The sequence below is a fragment of the Malaya genurostris genome, chromosome 1 (genome assembly GCF_030247185.1).
Source record: "Malaya genurostris strain Urasoe2022 chromosome 1, Malgen_1.1, whole genome shotgun sequence".
Lineage (NCBI taxonomy): Eukaryota > Metazoa > Arthropoda > Insecta > Diptera > Culicidae > Malaya > Malaya genurostris.
The window spans coordinates 74,067,971-74,090,965 of NC_080570.1; the positions used below are offsets into that span (position 1 = coordinate 74,067,971).

At 36.6% G+C, this 22,995-nt stretch overlaps 1 protein-coding gene and 1 long non-coding RNA gene across 2 annotated transcripts in view; both read left to right on the forward strand.

Annotated features, from left to right (window-relative positions):
• Positions 1-422: 422 nt before the first annotated feature.
• LOC131438554 (uncharacterized) lies at positions 423-2,037 on the forward strand. Its single transcript, XR_009230959.1, has 3 exons — positions 423-600; positions 663-960; positions 1,019-2,037. It is a non-coding gene; the product is annotated as an uncharacterized LOC131438554 (long non-coding RNA).
• A 3,796-nt stretch (positions 2,038-5,833) lies between these two features.
• The window catches only part of LOC131440489 (protogenin), a 49,226-nt gene continuing 32,064 nt past the window's right edge, over positions 5,834-22,995 (forward strand). The window contains exon 1 of the mRNA XM_058611806.1: positions 5,834-6,908. Within this exon, the coding sequence (XP_058467789.1) occupies positions 6,833-6,908 (76 nt within the window). The 5' untranslated portion in view covers positions 5,834-6,832. The remainder of the gene's footprint in view (positions 6,909-22,995) is intronic.

A 22,995-nucleotide genomic window follows, 5' to 3' on the forward strand; every position in this document is an offset into this window, starting at 1 on the left:
GTGACAGATATTGTCAAAAACCTGAAAATTTTTACATAAAACTTCGTATACCTCAAAAAGTAAACATCCTATCTCAAAACTTTTCAATAGCGTTCAGGGTGACGGGAAGACCTTTCATTTGCGACTAGTTTGGTCAAAATCGATCCAGCCATCTCCGAGATCTCGACCTCTTTGTTGACAACACACATACACACTTAAATTTTATTGCTGAATCTCGTAAAAAATGCCGAGATTTGCACAGCCGAGTCGACGACACGACCAGACACTCCGAAGAAAAATTGAGATAAAAAGTGTCTGTGAGGGATTTACCGCCAGTTACCACGAATATAGCGGCCCCTTGAAAATGATAAAAATATTCTTCTTGCGCAACACTGTTTAAGTTGCTACGAACTAGTTACCAAGGAGGCCCCATAATAAATAAACAAACCATAATGTCGAATAAAACCACAACAGTTTTTTCTAGTGATTTCAAACTTTTGCAGTACCGAATATATATCATTTATTCATTGTATTGAATTGTGTTATTTGTAAAATTATCCTGAGTGTAAACTAGATCTTGCTGGATTACTCTTCGGGGGACGCTTCAACAAGGCAGAATTGGTATTGGAAGATTAAAAAGTCTTAATGTTACTTCGGGGTTTTATTATGATGGATCGTTTCAGGACACCAAATATAACACCTAGACTAATCGTCATGATAATAAGTATCAGGACATAGTGAAAATTACCGATGCAGTAAGCTCAATGCATCTTCAAGCTCTCGTGAGGCTATTTGCAAAAATCATATCTTCGAAAATCTTGTACCCGGTAAAACATGTTGGGAAGAAATAAGGCTCTTTGAGGATCAAAATTTGGCTGGCTGTGCGAATGCGGTTCGATCAATAGCTGTGATTTCGAATGACACGCACTTTATGATTTTTGAAGGGGCTTGGCGTCTGAAGATTTTGATTTGGAAATGATGGTTTGATCTAACGTTTCCAGAAGCTTAGTGTTTTATTTTTATTTATTCGCAATTACAGGATTATCCTGCACCAGTGCCAGGTTCAACAATTGATCATGCAGGATAGAGATGGGCAAAACATTTCATTTCAAAGAGGCGTTAAGTGATGCAGAGTTCTATTAAAAGAACTAGTTATGTTTGCTTGTTGAATAACTAACCTGAGGTTTCGCAATAAACTGTTTTCTACCGTTCTCGAAAAAGACGGGGCGATAAAAAAATATAAGGTCCACAACTATAAACTGAAGAACTATCGTTCTAGAAAAAAGAACTGTTGGTCATTAATACTTTCAAAAGAACTATTTCTTTTGAACCGATCGCGAACGAATCGCTTATCTCTAATGCAGGGTAACGGAGATATTTTAGCCACTAATATATTTTGGTCCAGCGTACATATTTCTGAAAATAATCAAAATGAAGTACATCGTGACCCAAAATTTTAAAGATGTTTCCATTCGTAAACATGTTAGCTATGAATATGTACTCCATTTTGATTACAACCAAAAATATGAGCGCCAGTCCAAAATATATTAGAGTAATCAAAATATTTCCATTAGCCTATTTCTTAGTTTAGGAAGTCTTTTACCGCTACCGCGAAAGATAAAGATTATATAACTGTAATAAAATTAAATTTAAAAAAACTGGCCCCATGAATTTTTTCGCGACCATGAACCATTTAAAATTTGTTTCGTATGAATGTTTTGTTTGATTAGAATCTATGTATTAGATCAGAGTTTTCACTTGAATATACCGCAAAGTACAATTCAGTATCTGTTAAAAAAAACACCCAGAAACAGGTCAGGGTAGGTTCGATTGTGAAATCTGGTATGGTATCAATAGATCTAATAAATTATGCACAACGAAGATCAATCCTATGAATATTTCCTAATACGTTCCGTTGTCGACTCTGATTTCTTCCTTATACGAATAACTCATATCAGACTTCTTTAAAATATACAACAGTGTGGCTTCGAATACCAGTGCAAAGAAACCGTAGAAACCCCAAAAGAATGGTTTCTCTTTAAAAATGGTAGAGCTTCTCCGTAGCGGAACAACCTTCGCAGTTAAAAATAGGTATATTTAAATCCTCTCTTTCGACTGTTGTGAAAATATTAAGGTAAATAAATGTAACTAAGGCAACAATAGCTGTTATTCCAAAAACCACATTTTTCAGGCTGAGTTGCCAGTTTCAAACATTTTTCAAGCGTTTTCATTTTGACATTACGAGTTACTGAGGGGTAGTTAAATTTGTGATACAGTTTTGAATAGCGAGTGGCAGGTCGTGTCGTCGGCCGAGTGCTCGGTAATCGTTTCGGCAAAATGTATAATTACTGAGAATCCCGGCATTCCTAAATTCGTTAACTGTCAATTATTGCCAAGCTTGTCAGTAGCAATTTTGCTGTAAGCTCGCAAAGGCGATCAGGGTTGAATCATAAATCAAATAAACATAGATTTCCGACTGTACTGTGACACTAACAGCACCTCTAGTGAAAAACGGGTGTACTTTTTTCCATTAGCTACTGTGGTTTTGTTAAATGCTCAGGCAACTTATGCATGCATTTTAGGAGCATTTACGCACCCATTCTCCACCAGACGGTGCTTTTGCTGTCACGGGTTGCTCAACTACATTAGTATTACACTGGGAAATCTATGTTTATTTGATTTATGGTTGAATCATGAATTGCCGATTCATATAGGTAAAACGTTCTTCCTGTTGCTGAGTTTGATCTAAGGGACTTAATCCCTCCTAAATTTCTAAGATTCTCTGTTCAACCTTTCTGAAATCTAAAAGCATGTTCAATAGTGTTCTAGTTCTAGATGCATGTTATGTCAGTTTTACCATTTGAATCTGGATTCTCTGTTCAACGTTTCTGAAATCTAAAAGCATATTCAGTAGTGTTCTAGTTCTAGATGCATAGGTTATGTCAGTTTTAGGGCATATTCAGTAGTGTTCTAGTTCTAGATGCATAATTTATGTCAGTTACAAAATTTAAATCTGAATATTATAACAAGAAAAACTGGCAGCTCCAGCGCAGTGTTTTACTCGTGTTTCAAATGTACAAAAAATAGAACGGCATCGTAGACCAGTTTTAAATTTGACAGAAGAACTGGTCGAATAAATACAACTAGAACGGCTTGCTGGAGATACGTTTGTTCCAGTTTCTGCTCTATTATAGATCTTCCATATAGACTGCTTCTAGCTGCTGAATTTGATCTTATCATTTAAATCTGGATTTTATAACAAGAAAAACTGGTAGTCGTGTTTCAAATATAGAAACAATAGAACGGCATCGTATGCCAGTTTTAAATTTGGCTGAAGAACTGTTCGAATAACTAAAACTAGAACGGATGGCTGGGGATACGTTTGTTTTAGTTTCAGTTCTATTATAGATCTTCCATATAAAACTTCTAGATGCTGAATTGCACCCGCACAATCCCTCCCGCATACGCATGGCTGCCAGATGGCTGACTAAACGCTGCCTGGAAAAATATGGCTGGCAGACATTCTGGTGACCGACTGCCTCACCGCTGCCTCAAACGATACAACCGACGACACGACCTGCCACTCGCTTTTAAAACTGTATCGTAAATCGAGCTACCCCTCAGTAACTGGTAATGTCAAAATGGAATCGCTTGAAAAAATGTTGGAACTGACAACACAAGTTGGTAAATTATTGATTTTGAAAAACAGTTACCAGTAGCCTTGGTAACCACAAAATAAATGTAAACAAAAACAAGAGATTCTCACTTAAAACGAAACCACTGAGTGTAGTTGGCACGCTGGCAGGTATTAAATTTATTCTTTCAGAGATCTGCCATAGCTGCATAATCTGCAGCTTGGCAGCTGCATAATCTTCAGCTGGCGCGTTGTATTCTCGACACTTTTGGAGTACTTGTCTCATAACGAATATGTAATTCGTAGTGGCGTACCGTACCGGCAACGCAAATTATTCACTACTAAAAATTTGATTTTGGATGTTTAAGGCAATAAAAAACTTCTCGTGTGTTATCTTCAGGGGGAACATATTCATTTAACTAAGCAAAAAAACTAAAACTAGTCCACCAAGCCGAATGAATGTAGATTTTTTGATAACTCGCTCCAGGCGACTTGTAACTTCACTAGTAATGATACTAACCGAATAATCATAATCCATCATAATTTCTTGGTGTGAGGGCAGTTTTGAACGCCGTTAATAAGGCATCGACTTGCACTATAAGGCATTGTATAAATGTTTCCCCAGCTTCATACGATGCCAACTCTTCCTCAGCGAGGTTGTGATTGTGATTGATAAATTGGTCAACACACGGATGCAAACGAGGTTTAAAAAATTTTTGCACGTGCCTGTTCAACGTCACTAGTTTGTAATCGCCCTTGCTAGATTGAACTTTGAAGTGCCGATTGGGCTAGATCAGGGATTCCCAAAGTGGTCGATATAGACCCCTTGGGGTCGATATGCTTTTTGTGGGGGTCGACGTATACGAAAACTGACTATGGGGGTCGACGAGGTCTAGAAATTGATATAAGTTGTTATTTGAAATATTTACCCTAACAAAATTGAAAAAATTGGTAAGTATTTTACATCAATAATAAGAAGTAAATTTTTTGAATTTTCAAATGAATTTGTTGATGGGGGTCTGAGGCCTAAGTCAGTTGTAGTAAAGGGGTCCAAGACCCAAAATAGTTTGGGAACCCCTGGGCTAGATCTATGTAACCGGTAGGGTAACCAGATTTCAGAGGTGATTTCAAAGCATTTATGAAGTCTAGTTCCAAGCAACTAGCAGCGTTATTAACAACAGCACACACTCCGTCTAGCGATTGCGTTCCACGTTCCACGTCGAATGCACTTCCGAATAATGAAAAATACATCATCCAACATGCTGGAGCATTGCTGCCCCGTTTCAATGCTGTACAAAATTATCGCTTTCAGGACGCTTTCTTCCATTTTCTCTAAAAGTAAATATGTCCCAAGAATTTCCTGCATTTGCGTACTCAATCGGGACTTTTCAATCAACTCATTTAAAGTTTTTAGCTTTGCTTCCTAAGTATTTGGTTCCAGAGAACTTTTTTCGAGGTCGAACTAAAAACACAAAGCGATTAGAAATTCATTTATACAAATTAGAATATCATTTACACTCACCAAGCATCGGCGTTTGACAAACTTTATATACAATTCAGCCCTCGAATGAATTATTGTTATTTTTTGCAAGATTTTTAAAAACCATGAAATGTGGAATTATTCCACAACTGTTTCAAACTGTTTGTTTATTTATCCTTGTGCTCCTTGGTAACTAGCTCATAGCAACTTAAACAGTGTTGCTCGAATAGTTAGTTTTTGTCATTTTCAAGGGGTCGCTATATTTATGGTAATTGGTGGTAAATCGCTCACGATCACTTTTTATTCCGATTTTTCTTCGGAGTGTCTGGTCGTGTCGTCGATACAACCGTATCCACCAGGATTTTTCCACATTGAAATCTTTGAAATTTTCAGCGAAAGTGAGAAGATGAAAACGCTCGGCTAACTTAGATACAGGCGACTTTGTTTTGTCAAATTGGATTTGACAACCGTCACTGAATCAATTTTGGTAGCCGTCTGGTGGCAATGGCTGCCCAGGCAGCCAAAACGCTATGCGGGCTCCTGATTTTTTTAATCCCTGTATTTGCTCTGAAAAACTCCGTCGACAATCACACCATCTAGTGTAAAATTGCAACCAAGCAACGCATGTCGAACGCGTCGCTTCGCTGCACGAAATTTATGTTCCACAGAAACACCAACACATAACTGTTCTTCAAACAACCAACACAGAGTTACAAGATCGTCAGTTTTCGGTCGGTCGCCTTAGTGTTGAGACGTAATTTACGCGTTCATGAATTGTACTGAAAAACACCCGGAAAAAACCATTATGGATGGATACAGCAAAGAAAAAATGAATTGGATTGATCGCGGAATGATTCTTATCAATAAATAAAAAGTATATCTGTAGACAAAAAACTTACAACACACCGGAAGCTTAAATATAAAATCGATATTTTTCGGAACTCAACGGATTGCGGTGTGTGCAAATTAAGCACATAAAGCTGAAAGGATAGGGTATGGATTTTTGCAAACAAATCTAAATGGTGGTTTGATTCGATTGTATTGGTCTTTTGGAACACCTCTTAAAATCGAGTCTAATAAAAAAAATCGTTGCATAGAAGCTGTTTCTACTAGAAGATGCTGCGAATGGTGTAGTTGTTAGATGACAATAATATATTTGTGCTTGGAAAAAGAGCAGTCATCAGTGTGACGCACAAGTGTTTGAAATTTAAATTGATAGAAATAGTTTGTAGAAGAGCGCTAATTTGTATTGCACGTATGAATTGAAAACGCAAAATTCTGTTTTTGGTGTTTGTATAGTGTTCGACGGTTTCATGTTCAAATTCTGCCTACGCAAGAAATCTTATTTTCGGAGTGTATTTCGGCCTGTTACCTTTGGTACTGAACTGAAAAGCATCTAGTGCAACAGCAACAAATGATTCATTAGTATGAAGAAAGTGTCTAAAACGGAGATGTGTGTTTGCTGAGGTTACTATTTATGGTAATCGCACATGTACGCAACTTGCCGAAAATTGAAAAAGAAAACTAAGTGAATTCTATATAGATTAGATCGTTGATACAATGATGTTACTGGAAAAAATTGCAAGAAAGTGTTTATGTTTACATTATAAACAGCAAAACTAAAATAAGGCTGCAAAAGTATACTCATATTAGCAGCATCCTCCAATGGGCCACGTTTGCTGAAAACGTGAAAAGTATCGTCAAATCTGGAAGTGAAGTCCAAATGATTACATACTTTTATGGCGCTGCTATTTCGATACTGCCCAATATTTGTTTTAGGACTACTTTTTCTGAATGCGTTTACAGATACTTCAGGTGAGTGAGTCTGTCCGACTATAAAAATTTATAGAAATATTGATGGTTTATTCCGTATCGATTCTTTTTGTTGACGAGGAAGGTGTTGGTAGAAATAAAAAACAAAAGTTTAAGGTCAGCTATTTAGCCATGGCAGTATTATTGAAACGGTATAAATATTTAGGGACATCTTTACTGAAATAACGAAAACAAGTTCAGCAATTTTTAAATCATTGTACGGTACAGCACATGTAACTTTTTTGATCAATGTAAAACACATTTCAGGTTTGTTTTCATTCGTGGTTTTCTTGTCAAAACAATCAAAATGGCGAACGAGCCGTGGCTTGATTGCAGGATAGAGGGGCAAAACAGCGAATGCGCCATGCCGTGTGTTAGAGAAATATTTCTATGTAGAGAGTGGTTTCGGTATTCGGTATTCACTAGGAGAGATCACGTCGCCGAACAAAATACAGTAAGAAAAACTAAACGCCAAGGAGAGAAATAATTATATACAAAATTCTCCACGTGTAGTTGTGAACTAATTTTAATAGAATGGGTTTGTATTACTCGAAAAAGGCCAGAACTGATTAACTATTCTGCTTGCACATATAGTCTACCATTTCATGATACTTCTCTTTCAATATTTATGATTAACTAATGATGCATGTAGAGCAAGCATCAATTATAGCACAATACTACATTTATTTACATCATATCAAAACTTTCGGAGGTAAAATCTCGAAACAGATGACTAAGTTTCATATTGGAATGTAGAAAGGCTGTGCATTGTTTTGATCACAGAAAAACTTGTATTTTCAACAAAATTGTCGAATCTTATATATTTATAGCTCCATTTTTATAGCTAATACACTGAAGTCTTTTTTTATGCGAGTTTACGTACCGCATAAAAAAACGCATAACTCTGAAAATTCGCATATAAAATCGCATAACTCTAAAACTTCGCATAAAAAAAACCGCATAACTCTGGAACTTTGCATAAAAACAACCGCATAACCTTGAAAATTCGTATAAAAAAGTCGCATAAAAAACACCTCAGTGTATATTGTTTTGCCGATGATTGAAAGACGTTCGCATTTATTTTTAATTTTTCGTTACTTTTTTTTTATTTATTGTTACTTTTACAATTCATCGGACAATATATGTCCGTATATTCTATTAGATGTATTTACTATAAATTGTAATTTTGTTTTTGCCTTTCTCTTAAGAAAGATAGTAGAATTGATGGAAAAACCGACTTCTGAACGGTGTTTCGGAGACATGTGGTGTTATATACCATTCGGCTCAACTCGACGAGATAGGAAAATGTCTGTGTGTGTGTACCTTTCAACGATTTTTATATCGCTCAATGTTCTCGGAGATGACTGAGGCGATTTCAACAAGCTTCGTTTGAAAGCTACTATTAGGTCATCGATCAAGCTCGAAGATCAAATGGTTGTCACTTCTGGTTCCGGAGATATGATGGTTTAAGTGACTTAAACGACAAAACTCATCACTGCTCAATTTTCTCGGATATGGTTGAGCTGAATTAAACATTTTTTGACTCGTTCGAGACTATTATTGATTTGTGAGTCTAATTTGAAGATCATGTGGCTGCCTCAAATTTCTTTTTTTTTTTCCTTTATGGGCTACTTTGGCCGAGGGTGGGGATTTCCAGGTTCCACTACTAGACGGAATAGTGTCTGGTGCCCAAATGAACACAAGTAACACTGGAAAAAAACCAAGGTCATCATCGAAATGATAAGTTCCTTTCTATCTAGATGATAGGATAGCTTGTATCCAAGGCGACAGATTCCTTTTAAATCAAAGCCTTGGCACTACATTTCTTTAAAGGAATTTGACATTTCTGTTTCAACAGACTTCGCAGCCGATGCTTAGCGTACAGAATCATCGCATGGTTAGTACTACGATCCTATTGACACTAATGGCGTTTTTCATTGAAAAACACTGGTATCGTGGATTGCTCTGGTTTTGCACTTTCGAGCAGAAATCGCAATGAAACACCGTCAGAATGTTGCATTTCTGCTCGAAAGTGCAAAATCAGAGCAATCCACGCCACCAGTGTTTTTCAATGAAAAACGGCATAAGATCCAGGTCGGGACTCGAGCATAAGACAACTGGCTTGTAAGATCAGCGCACTATGCATTGAACTGCCAACCCGGGACGACAGATTGCTTTGCGGTAACAAATTTCCAACGAGTCGATTTAAAAAAAAACCCCTTCTTAATCCACCTAGTGGTGTGATAATGCCTTTCTCTTCTTTCATAACAGTCTCATGAAAATATGTTTCATATGTTATAAAATAAATTTAGACACCAATTGATTCAGATTGATTCGAGTAGTTCACAAAAGCATGCTTCAGTGTTTATTTTACACAGTCAGCATCATTTTTCCAAACTAGTGCTTGACATTTGCGTTGCCTATTTGTATGAGAACAGTAATGCTAATCTAAAAAAAGCCTTCTTAGTCCACTTAGTGAAATTTTCATATATCTTGAAAAATCACCATAGGGGGGAGTACATGAAATTTTCGAAATCGAAAAAAAATTTTTGATGCCAAAAGGCTTAGAATTGCATGAAACGTCGAGATTTAGTGTCATCTCGAAAAAAATTTTTTTTGAAAAAGTCGACTTTTTGGGACTTAGAAAAAATATGAAAATTTTTCTAAGTCCCAGAAAGTTGATTTTTTCAAAAAAAAATTTTTTCGGGATAACACTAAATTTGGATGTTTCATGCAGTTTTAAGAGTTTCGGCATCAAAAAAAATTTCGATTTTGGAAATTTCATGTACTCCCCCCTATGGTGCTTTTTCAAGGTCGAAAATTGTCAAACCTTTACCACCGGGCAGCACCCCTTACGCATGTCCAATTTAGGTCAAATTTTGCATGAAGGCTTTTTTCGAGGTGCTTAAACTTTTGAGCACTAGAACTTAACGAAAATAGTTTGTTAAAATCGGTTCAGTTATCTCTGAGAAAATTGAGCGCGTTCAAATACAACGCTTTTTGTCGGTTACGTCACTTATACAATCATATCTCCGGAACCAAAAGTCACAGCCATTTGATCTTCGAACTTGATCATTGGCCCGATAGTACCTTTCAAACGAGCCCAAGTTTGTTAAAATCGGTTCAGCCATCTCTGAGAAAATTGAGCGCGTTCAAATTCAACGCCTTTTGTCGGTTACGTCACTTATACAATCATATCTCCGAAACCAAAAGTCACAGCCATTTGATCTTCGAACTTGATCAATGGCCCGACAGTAGCTTTCAAACGAGCCCAAGTTTGTTAAAATCGGTTCAGTTATCTCTGAGAAAATTGAGCGCGTTCAAATACAACGCTTTTTGTCGGTTACGTCACTTATACAATCATATCTCCGGAACCAAAAGTCACAGCCATTTGATCTTCGAACTTGATCAATGGCCCGATAGTACCTTTCAAACGAGCCCAAGTTTGTTAAAATCGGTTCAGCCATCTCTGAGAAAATTGAGCGCGTTCAAATTCAACGCCTTTTGTCGGTTACGTCACTTATACAATCATATCTCCGAAACCAAAAGTCACAGCCATTTGATCTTCGAACTTGATCAATGGCCCGACAGTAGCTTTCAAACGAGCCCAAGTTTGTTCAAATCGGTTCAGCCATCTCTGAGAAAATTGAGCGCGTTCAAATATCTTCTAAAAGTGCACACACACACATACACACACACACACACACATACACACAGACATTTTCCGATCTCGTCGAACTGAGTCGAATGGTATATAACACTATGGGTCTCCGAGGCTCCGTTCGAAAGTCGGTTTTTCCAGCAATTCTAAAGGGTGATTTTTTAAGAGCTTGAGAACTTTTTTAAACAATAAAACGCATAAAATTTGCAAAATCTCATCGGTTCTTGATTTTAAACGTTAGATTGGTACATGACATTTACTTTTTGAAGATAATTTCATTTAAATGTTGACCGCGGCTGCGTCTTAGGTGGTCCATTCGGAAAATCCGCTTTTTTATCGACAAATTTTGTTCAGCGATGAGGCTCATTTCTGGTTGAATGGCTACGTAAATAAGCAAAATTGCCGCATTTGGAGTGAAGAGCAACCAGAAGCCGTTCAAGAACTGCCCATGCATCCCGAAAAATGCACTGTTTGGTGTGGTTTGTACGCTGGTGGAATCATTGGACCGTATTTTTTCAAAGATGCTGTTGGACGCAACGTTACAGTGAATGGCGATCGCTATCGTTCGATGCTAACAAACTTTTTGTTGCCAAAAATGGAAGAACTGAACTTGGTTGACATGTGGTTTCAACAAGATGGCGCTACATGCCACACAGCTCGCGATTCTATGGCCATTTTGAGGGAAAACTTCGGAGAACAATTCATCTCAAGAAATGGACCGGTAAGTTGGCCACCAAGATCATGCGATTTGACGCCTTTAGACTATTTTTTGTGGGGCTACGTCAAGTCTAAAGTCTACAGAAATAAGCCAGTAACTATTCCAGCTTTGGAAGACAACATTTCCGAAGAAATTCGGGCTATTCCGGCCGAAATGCTCGAAAAAGTTGCCCAAAATTGGACTTTCCGAATGGACCACCTAAGACGCAGCCGCGGTCAACATTTAAATGAAATTATCTTCAAAAAGTAAATGTCATGTACCAATCTAACGTTTAAAATAAAGAACCGATGAGATTTTGCAAATTTTATGCGTTTTATTGTTTAAAAAAGTTCTCAAGCTCTTAAAAAATCACCCTTTAATACCTTTCTATAGAGAAAGGCAAAAATTGTTTGAGATTACTCTAAATCTCGACGTTTCATGCAATTCTAAGACTTTTAACATCAAACTTTTTTTTTCTGATTTCGGAAATCTCATGTACCTTACCCGCCGGGTAGCACCCGTTACTCATATCCGATTTAGCTAAAATTTTGCATGGAGACTTAAACGTTTGAGCTCTACCGCTTTACGAAATTAGAGGTGGTCCCAAAATATTGGTACCCTTATATGTATTAGAGCGGTAAAAAACAACGTTTTGTCGGTACGTCACTTATACCATCATATCTCCGGAACCAAAAGTCACAGCCATGTAATTTTCGAACTTGATATATGGCCAAATAGTAGCTTTCAAACGAGCATAAGCTTGTTGAAATCGGTTTAGCCATCTACGAGAAATTTGCGCAACAAAAAAAACAACGCGTTTTGTCGGGTCATCATATCTTTGGAACCACAACCATTTGATCTTCGAACTTTATCAATGCAAGTTGGATCAAAAACAGAAATTCTTCGAAACCATAAAATTTTGCCTTTGAATCTAATCATATAACAATCGATTAAGCCAAAAATCCAAATCGAATTTCATAAAAAAAAATTTAAATTACAAGATTTACATAGCTGATGAAATTTATCCGCTTCCAACTTCCAAAAAAAGCTACGAGTTTTTAAAACTTTAACCGTTATGGAAGATGACGATACCCAGAAAAAAATCAACGAAGACTTACGAAACATGTCTCTGAAGGAAAAAACATTCAACAGTTTGTAAAAGATAGGAAAAAAGTATCAAAACTCTTCGCCGCAAAGTCTGCGCTGGATCTAATGAAGAACGTTTGCTAGAAGGTGCGCCAGCTAGCCTTCAATCGCTAGATAATAAATACTAATCTGTTATAGTCCGACATTAACAGTACACTGAAGTATTTTTTATGTGAGTTTACGTACCGCATAACTCTGAAACTTCGCATAAACAAAAAACCGCAGAAAGGAAACCGCATAACTCTGGAACTTCGCATAAAAAAACCAAGAAAATTAAGGAAGAGAACATATAGAAAAATGGTCGGGATTTGTATACTTACAACCATTCATTTTTTGGATTATTATTGTTAACATTTATTTGCTTTCAGTTCTGTTTGTTTTGAACAAAGGTAACAGCTTTTACCCAATGAGGTAGAAACAGGTGGGACAAACATAACTTTTTTTGTATTAGTGAACTTTCCTTTAGCAAACCAAGTAAAACTAAAATCCACGTACTTACTTTCGTCACACCGTTCGAACTGATTGGAATATAATCAAAACATGTTTATATTACATGCATCTCGTCATACCGAACTGTTTACAAAGTGTCGGTTACCAAAGCAAGCAAGCCATGTGGTCTGCACCACCTTTTTATACCACGGCTTGCACCCGCTTTTTGACATTTCGCGTGACGCTTAAACTTTGCATCAACCTTAGGGCATGTTCAGGAGTGTTCTAGTTCTAGATGCATAATTTAAGTCAGTTACAAAATTTAAATCGGGATTTTATAACAAGAAAAACTGGCAGCTCCAGCAGTGTTTTACTCGTGTTTCAAATATACAAAAAATAGAACGGCATCGTAGAACAGTTTTCAATTTGACAGAAGAACTGGTCGAATAAATAAAACTAGAACGGCTTGCTGGGGACACGTTTTTTCCACTTTCTGTTATCTAGATTACAGATATTATAGATCTTCCATATAGAACTTTCAACTGTTGGATTTGCTCTTAGGTTACTACCAGAACGAAGCGTCTAGATGCTATTATTCGAGTAGATTATAAGTTCTAAGCGGACTCAAGTCAAGTTGTCAACCTACAATCAATAGATTGCGTTTTTGTTGACGTCACCATATTTGCTCTCGGTTCTAAAATCACAGCAAAAACAGTTTGGAAGATGTGCAATGCTTCTGATATTGATTTGCCAAAATTTGAAATGAAACACCACTTTTAAACGTGAAGGGCTCTAAGAAGCAATACCATAGAAAAATTAGTTTGGCAAATACGTAGTACTGTTATTATAGCGATGCGAAAATTCGCAGCAAATGCATCTATTTTTATATTACACTTTAAGTATGTACACTGTGCAGCAAAAAGGAAGAAAAGCTGGCTTATCTTCATAATTTCATGGAAATAAAAAAATACAAATATACAATCGATGGATGATGATAGTAGCCGCAAAATTCATCCCTGTTCTGGTCCAATTATTCTCTTTTTCTGAATTTACTTCGAAGACTGACTGAAAAAACTATGAAAATTGATTGCGTCTAACCAAAATGTATTCCTAACATAAGGATAACTCCAATGAATGGATTGCTTTTAATTAGAATAACGGCAAATATTTCTATCCTGTTTTACACCAAGTCCTCTCATTACATGAATTTTTAGAAAAAAAAGTTGAAAGTGATGAGTATTTGAGAAAATTTTGGTAGCTTCAATGATCGCATGAATCGGATTATATCGTCTCATCCAAATTTTTCCTTAAGCTTATTTCTGAGTTGAATTCTGATCTACAATCCTGAAGCAGTTAAAGGAAAACTTAACTCTATTTGTAGTATACTCTAAAGAGCATTCTTTTTTAACCCACCGCAATCAAAATCTCTTTTCGCTATTTGTAAGAAAATTTAACTGAAGATACGAATAATGAGAAAAATTGGGGCTTAGCGGTCTTATGCTGTCAGCGCTGAGGTTTCCTAAGTAATATGGACTAATATTTATAGGTCGTATTTGACCTACTCCAGTATTACATATGAGAGTACAACTTGGGGTTGTTAAATATTGGGGTAAAACGGTACTACTCGTTTCATACGGTTATTAAAACTATAATCTATTGAAAATTGACTTTTGAATCGAGGTTCGGAGGGTCTAGTTCATTGTACTATTCAATTCAGTTCGTAGTTATCTCAAAATTTCTGTGTATTTGCAGAAAATATGCACTTGATTTTCCCGGAAATGGCTAAGTCGATTTTTCTAAACTTAGATTTATATGAAAGGTCATACTTTTTCATCAAACGCTATTGAGTTTTATTCAGATTCGACTTCCGATTCCGGAATTACAGGGTGAGCGAAAAATTGTAAAAATAAGCACGCGATTTTCTCCGAAATGGCTGAACATATCTTTTAGAGTTAAAGCCTTACAAATCCTATAGAACGCTATTGAAGTTTGTTCTACACGGAACTTACTTCATTTTAGCAGAACCGATATTCAAATGGAAGGCCTTACGGTCGCATAGACAACTATTGAATTTCATACGGACTTCCGGTTCCTGAATAACAAAGTTAAGTGGGTTTTAAGTTCTCAAACCGTCATTCAGAACGACGATGCAAAACGGGGAAAAATCTAAAACAAAAATAAATCTAGGAAAAATAGATAATGGATATAAATCTCACATAGGAAACACTTTGAAACAAAATATTATTATGGAAAGCTATAATTTTAGTTCAGTTTCGGATGCCCCACGTACTTCCTGGGGTCATATAAGCTACAATTTGAAAATGTTTGAAGTCAAATTTCCCTGTAATTGCTCATTAGACTCAGATCACGCGAACTGATTGCGAAAACCGCTTCCTAATCCACCTAGTGGTGTGATAATGCCTTTCTCTTGTTATTCACACAGTCTCACGAGAGCCATTTATTTTTTATTAAAATAATTTCTAACACGAACTTGGGCTCATTTTGGATAGATAACAAATGTATGCTGCAGCGCTTACGACACATATTTAGCAAAATTTCTCAAACCTGAAATCTCAAAATAATACATTTAGACTTTGATATAATTTTCGGATTGAAAAAGTGCTGTTTGTCAAAATAGTATCACTGAAGAAAGATGTAATTAATATCCGAAATACGTATCTGTATTATTACGTCTGTTATACATGTTACGTCTGTAGTCATTTTACATTCCAATTTCTAGTTACAATTAGTGCTATTTGTTTGATTGCGTCACTTATACTTATCTCCAGAATAGAAAGGGTTACTCATATGATCATCGAACATGATCAATAATCTTATAGTAGCTTTCCAATGACTTGTTGAAATCGGTTTAGCCATCTGCGATTAAGAGTGAATGGTTTGGTGGTTACGTCATTACTACGATCATATCGCCGGAATCGAAAGTGTCATCTACCTGTTCTTCGCGCTTGATCCACAATTCAATAGTAGCTTTCAAATGAGATTGTCTAAATACCTAAAAAATAACATTCGAGAACTTTCCAATAACTCTTTAATTTCACAAGAACGTGGGAGCAATAATACACATTTAAACACACAACCATTTTTTGCTATACGCACGTGATAGAACCTTACAGACAAACGTTGCTTGACAGGTATCAAAGGATTGTTTACATGTTCATCCTAATCAAATCACAAGCATTCATGTGATAGAAAATGTAAACAAATCACTGATAGTTGTCGAACATGTCATTCGTGAACCTCAAGTTTTAAAACGAAACAGTCACGAGTTGGGAAACGCACCGGTGGATTAGGCACCAATAGGCATCGAAACACCAGAAACACCTTTTAGTTTTTCTAGCATCCGCTAGAGCAATTATAAACGTTTATGCACTAGGGTGAGAATCCACGTACTGTACTACTGAGATGGACCAAAACAATTTGTTGCAATGTACCAGTAGCGTCTCGAGGCAAAGTTTACGGATTGTACACTAAAACTAAAGATTGAGGAGTTGATTTTCGCTTGTGTTTTTCAATACAATGAAATATCGACTTACTTTTGGATGTGATTTTTTTATTGAAAACTTATTTCGTATCATCGATAAAATAGAAAAAAATCCGCGTCATCAATAAAACCGCTTCGACGTTGCAACTGAGACAACCAAGGATTTCAGGTCGTTTTTTTAATGTGTGTTCGAATAAAAAATCAGTCCGATTAATCTGTGAACCTGGCATCTCTGGAGACAGCAATTTGTTTTCAACTACTTGAGCATAACAGTTCGGCTGAAATGTTCGTATCGTTTAATAGAAACACACATTTTTTTGCCAAAATTCGTTTTTATTATTCAACATAATTGCCATCAGATACAGCGATTATAGCGATCTTCCAACTTTTCGATACCATTTTTGTAGTTCGATTTGTCCTTTGCCTCAAAATAGGCCTCAGTTTCAGCGATTACCTCTTCATTGCTTCTAAATTTTTTACCAGCGAGCATTCTCTTGAGGTCTGAGAACAGGAAAAAGTCACTGGGGGCCAAATCTGAAGAATACGGTGGATGAGGGAGCAATTCGAAGCCCAATTCGTTCAATTTCAGCATGGTTTTCAATCATCAATTCGTTGTTGTTTTTGATCGATTGTGAGCTCACGCTGCACCCATTTTGCACAAAGCTTTCTCATATCCAAATATTCGTGAATAATATGTCCAACACGTTCCTTTGATATCTTTAGGGTGTCAGCTATCTCGATCAACTTCACTTTACGGTCATTGAAAATCATTTTGTGGATTTTTTTCACGTTTTCATCGGTAACAGCCTCTTTTGGACGTCCACTGCCTTAATCGTCTTCGGTGCTCATATGACCAGTACGAAATTTTGCGAACCACTTACGAATTGTTGCTTCGCCCGGTGCAGAGTATGGATAACACTCATCAAGCCATTTTTTGGTATCGGCGGCACTTTTTTTCATCAAAAAGTAGTGTTTCATCAACACACGAAATTCCTTTTTTTTCCATTTTTTTCACAATAATAAAAGTAGCTTCACTCAAAATGCAATATCTCACAAACTAATAATCAGACAGCTGTCAAATTTATACACGTATCTTTTGAAGGTTGGTACTAACTGAAAATGGTATGGATTTAATTGTAGTGGCGCCCTCTCATAGAAACGATACGAACTTTTCAGCCGATCTGTTAAGCCATTGAAGCCTCTCCTGAAAATGAGAGTTCAAGTTCTCACAGAGCCAAACGAGACAGAGAGAACAACAAATTTCTGAGCTGAGTTGAATAATTCCCTCTCTTTGGAACCTATGCAGTAACTCCTATGCACGGAAAAGAAGCTAACACTGCGACAAGAGATACTTGAAATTTTAAATTTGATGTGTATGAGATGTGTGTAAATGTCAGAGCGTCACGTATTGACAATGCGATATGAAAAGATCGTTTGGCTGTCATTGACCGGCAAGCGCCAGTAGCTTAGAGTGAATTTGTGCATATTGTGCTGTGGACAAAATCGCTCATTATTTTCTATTCGGTACAATCCGACCTGATTTCGTCGAGAATCTTAAAAATAATAGAATGCTGATAGAGATGCTGTTGATTCTTTCAATTTGACCGGTTGTGCAGTGCACGAGGTGCACATAAGGACGAGACCCCACTGCAATATACATCGAAAAATTGTGTCGATGTAGGTTAAGCAGTGTGTGAATCTATGTGTGTATGCAATTTTCGCGTTTTCTATCCGCCTAATCTTAGGATCATTTTGAAAATACTATTGGATCATTCGTCAATTTCGAAAGACAAATAAATCGGTATTATAGTCGTATAAGTAAGTAAAATTGATATCGGCAATCTCGTCTGAAATGGATCCATCAGACCATCGATCAAGTTCAGAAGGCTTATGATGAACACCTCCCTTTTCGGAGATATGAATGATGGAACCAATATACCACACTTACTCTGAGATAGATGCGGACGATTCCAACAAACTCAATGTAAAGTGTGTTTAAGTTTTCAAACCGTCACTTAGAGCAAAAAAGTTCTAAATTTCTTATTATTATTCAAGACACAATGAAGAGTTTTTTGAATACCATGGTATAGGCGTAATATGAGAAACGCACCATCATACAACTGAGGGGATTTAAACTGGGTTTTCTCCTAACATTGACTTTTTCAAAGTACTGCGATGTTTCATTTTATTCGCTTACGAACTGTTTCGATTTCCTCATGTATCGCTCGCATAATTTGGGTGACGAACAGGTGAAATTGAAAAATCATTTCGAAAATATACCCGAAGAGCGACTGAATAACTAATAACTAATAAAACATGCCTTTCAAAAAACACTCTTCAACACATCGGCCGGTATTTCACGAATAAATGATTCAATATTAACTTTCATTGCGTCAATCGTTGCTGGTTTATCCTTGTAGACATGAGACTTAACATGGCTTCACAAGAAATAGTCAAAAGGCGTTAAAACACACGACATAGGCGGCCAACTGACGGGCCCAAAACGTCAGATAAACTGTTCATCGAAGACGGCTCTCAATTTAGTCATTGTTTCATGTGCCGTGTGGGATATGGCACCGTCTTGTTGAAACCACATATCACATATGTCCAATTCTTCCATTTTGGGCAAGAAAAAACGTCAGTCATCACACGGTAGCGCTCGCCATTCACAGTAACGTTCCGCTCATCGTCTCCTTTGAAGAAGTACGACCCAATAATGCCACCGGTCCATAATCCACACCAAACAGTAACGTTGTTGGGATGCATTGGTAGCTCTTGCAACACTTCTGGCTGGTCTTCACTCCAGATGAGGCAATTCATCTTGTTGACGTATCAATTAAACCAGAAATGAGCTTCGTCGCTGAACGCAATTTTTCAATAAAAAGTGGATCTCACTCCAACTTTGCCAACGCCCTATTCACCAAATATTAGTATGTTAGTATGATGTAAGTCGATTCATGATTAAATTATAGACCAAACTGAACAAGTTTGATAATGACACAAGACACGATTCACGCGTGATCTGTCAAAAACAGTGTTGCCAAAGAAAATCCCGCAAACAAAATTTATTGGGGTGCGAAATAAAAATATGGAAACTAAAACCGTACAAACAGTAATCGGGTTTTGAACATCTATATATCAACCAAATACCTAAAGATTTTTGATATTCTTACACCTACAGTTGGGGAATATTTCTAGATAAAACAATACATTTTAAATAACTGGTGGTTGACATTTTATTTAATAATGCGCAATATCTCATTTTCCCTGTTTTCTTTGCCATTATCATGGTTTCCTCTAATCATGGGTTTTTATAGAAAATTCGCACTTCAATGTGTGTGTTCTCGTATAAGAAAAATCGCTCTCACAGAATTATAATCAGTATCGAAAGGTTGCTTGTACCCATCAACGAGTGGACCTTCTACGGATTTATTTTATGCGCTGTTCGCCGCACCCGATATGCAAAGGTCTTCATAGGAATTCGCTTTTCAATGTGTATGTGTGTGTTCACGTTTAAACAAACCCCTTTACAAAATAAGTGAAATTTGTTTTTTATCCCCAATTTAAAAAAATACCCCCGAATTATAGCCTTCAAAGTACTCTCCTCCTGCGGCAATACATGCATGCCAACGCTTGATCCAATTTTCCATACAAGTTTTATAGGCCGCCGAAGGTATGGCTTTGAGTTCACGCAGCGAATTCTCTTTTATGGTCTCTATGGTCTCAAAACGCGTTCCCCGCAATGGCAATTTAAGTCTGGGGAAGAGGAAAAAGTCACACGGGGCCATATCTGGAGAGTACGGTGCTTGCTTGATGATATTGGTTGAGTTTTTGGCCAAAAATCATCTCTTTGGCCACATCAACACGACGCTGTTTTTTAATGAAATTCAGCTTTTTTGGCACCAGCCGAGAAACGACGCGTTTCAAACCCAAAACATCAGTTAAAATGCGTTCGGCTGATCCACAAGAGATGCCCAACAACACAGCAATCTCTCTAATCGGTACAGAACGATTTTGCAACACGATTTGCTTCGCTGATTCAATGTTTTCTTCAGTAACAGATGTTGTTGGACGGCCAGGGATCTCATCATGATCCAAGCTTGTACGACCACCTTTGAAGCGTTTATACCACTCGTATGTCTGTGTTTTTCCTAGACACGATTCACCAAAGGCCTTTTCTAACATTTTCAACGTTTCGGAACACTTAAATCCATTTGCAACACAAAATTTGATGCACGCACGTTGTTCTAAATTTTCATCCATTATAAAAATCGCCACACGAAAATTTTTCAACTTCTTTGTATAGACGCCAAACAACAACTAATCGTACGATATGCGTCCAAATTTGACAGAATGTGTATAAAAGTGTTGCCAACGTTGAGAGAATAAAAGTTTACCGATAGGACATGCGCGGGAATTTTAAAATGAAAATTCCGGTTCTTTTTTGATCATAAGGTATATTACCCATTTTGATCTGATTTTACGTTTCGTCTGTGACTCATCAGTGCATAGCAGTTTATGTTGAACTGTTAGCGTGACCTGACGGCTCGACATAAACCGCTAGGCAGACGTAAAGTTAATGCCACTTGAAAAACACTTTTTACACCGGAGTGTAATGTCTTAACTGACGTCTCGGACGAAACAAGTTTCGGCTTGCTAGCCATACAGATTGTGGTAATTTGCAGAAGGGAAAAATTTGTTACCCACAAGTTTAGGCTAGGCGCACATATCCGTAACGTAAAACGCAAAATCAAATCAAAATTAATATGTGCATGTGCAAATTTATGGGTAAAATAATTTTTTTCACTTTCAAATTACCCTTAGTTGTGTAGTCCTATGCCAACAGATCGAACAACCTCATAGGGCTGTTCTTTGTACTGACCAAAGGTTTTTTTTATATATGTCGCAATGACTACGCTGTAATGTAACGAAATGATGAATGCAATGAAAGTGATTAACATAAATAGACAAATGTTAGTACATTATGTTCGATTTTGTAATCGAAAGTAAGTAGTAGTAGTAGAAAAAAATATTGTTTACTGTAAGTTCGTCCAAGCATAATTGCGGAGAATTTTACTAGAAATTTTGTTTAATAAGATTTTTCTTTGCCACAATTTGAAAACCAAATTTTTATCTGTTTCATTACGTCAAAATAAGAATCATGAATTATTCGATACTATTTGCATCCTACCGACTTTGGGCGTTTCTTCTACTCTTAATCATCGGTCTATCGGTCACTTGTCAAGATAGAGTTAAGTGTTCCATCCACATTCAGACACATATACAAAATTCCGAATGGTTCAAATTTAAACGAAGTGCATTTAGATTTCTTCCCCGATTCCAGACAATTTGACTTCCAAAACAGTCGAATTTACCCTCAAGGACAATCGAAAGTGAACACCATCTATACATAGAAATTGTGAGTTAAACATAAATTCACAACCGACACAACCGCGATACGTTACAGCATGAGGAGAATTTTGCACTAAAGAACACTTCCCTCTCAAATGTAGTCAAATTCACGCAATGACGTCCGATTCGGTTAAAATTTTAATATTCAAAAACCATAAGAAAACATGCCTTGCCTTGTACCAGAACTGAATCTTCATTGCAAATGATATATGAGATAGTATATCGACACCATCCATCAATTATTCAGTTTGAAGTTCGGATCAGATTCAACATACTTCTAAAATTATTTACTACATTTACTATCGTGTAGCAAAATTGTATCAATCTAAACAACTTGCTTTAAATAAAAAAATAAGGAAAATATTTCGTTCTTATTATAATTTAATTGCCTCGGATAATTCTAAACCGATCAGAACGTTTCTAGAAGTCGATCAGACCATTCTTTTTAATCAGATTTTCGCTATCATAAATTTATTTTTTTTTTGATCCTATTAACATTTTTTTCGTACTGTAATTGCTCTTGAAAAACTACTATCTGCGTGCCATTATCTTGCATTATTTTATTGTTTAAGTTATTGAAATCACACAATATTAACACAAAACTAGCATACGCATAAAACGACAACGTTCAAGAAAACACTGATAATAATAATATAGTTGCCATACATGAGTGGAACGTAGATGGATAACAATCAAGTAACGAATGGTTACATGGTGATACACATTGCTGATCAAAGAAACCATAATTTTTATAATTAGAATTTTTGATTGTTAGCAAGAGAAGGATCTGAATTGTTGAAGATATCGAAGAACTTTAAGGTTCAATTTTTTTGTTCGATCGCCTTCTGAATTTATGTTTAAAATCATCACAATACATTCCTTCGCCCCACCGGAAGCCAGATGATGTATCTGAAAACCAACCACTGTTCACAACCTCATCGTCCAAGAGGAAAGGGATAATTTTCTTGATCAATCTCGTAGTGAAAAACATTGCAATTTATCGACACGAATTGGCATCAAAGTTTCTGGAAACCTCACTTGCCCTCAGTTATGACCTTACTTTTAATACCAATAGGTAATGACTTTATTCTACAAATATGCTGGTGGGTAATCCCAACTGATCAAAGGTAATCAGTAAAAGAATCATGATTTCGCAAAAATATCATTATATCTATTATTTCTTTGTATGATACAGATAATTAACGCTTCAAAAGCGAGGCAAAGATTCTTGCTAATTAGATGA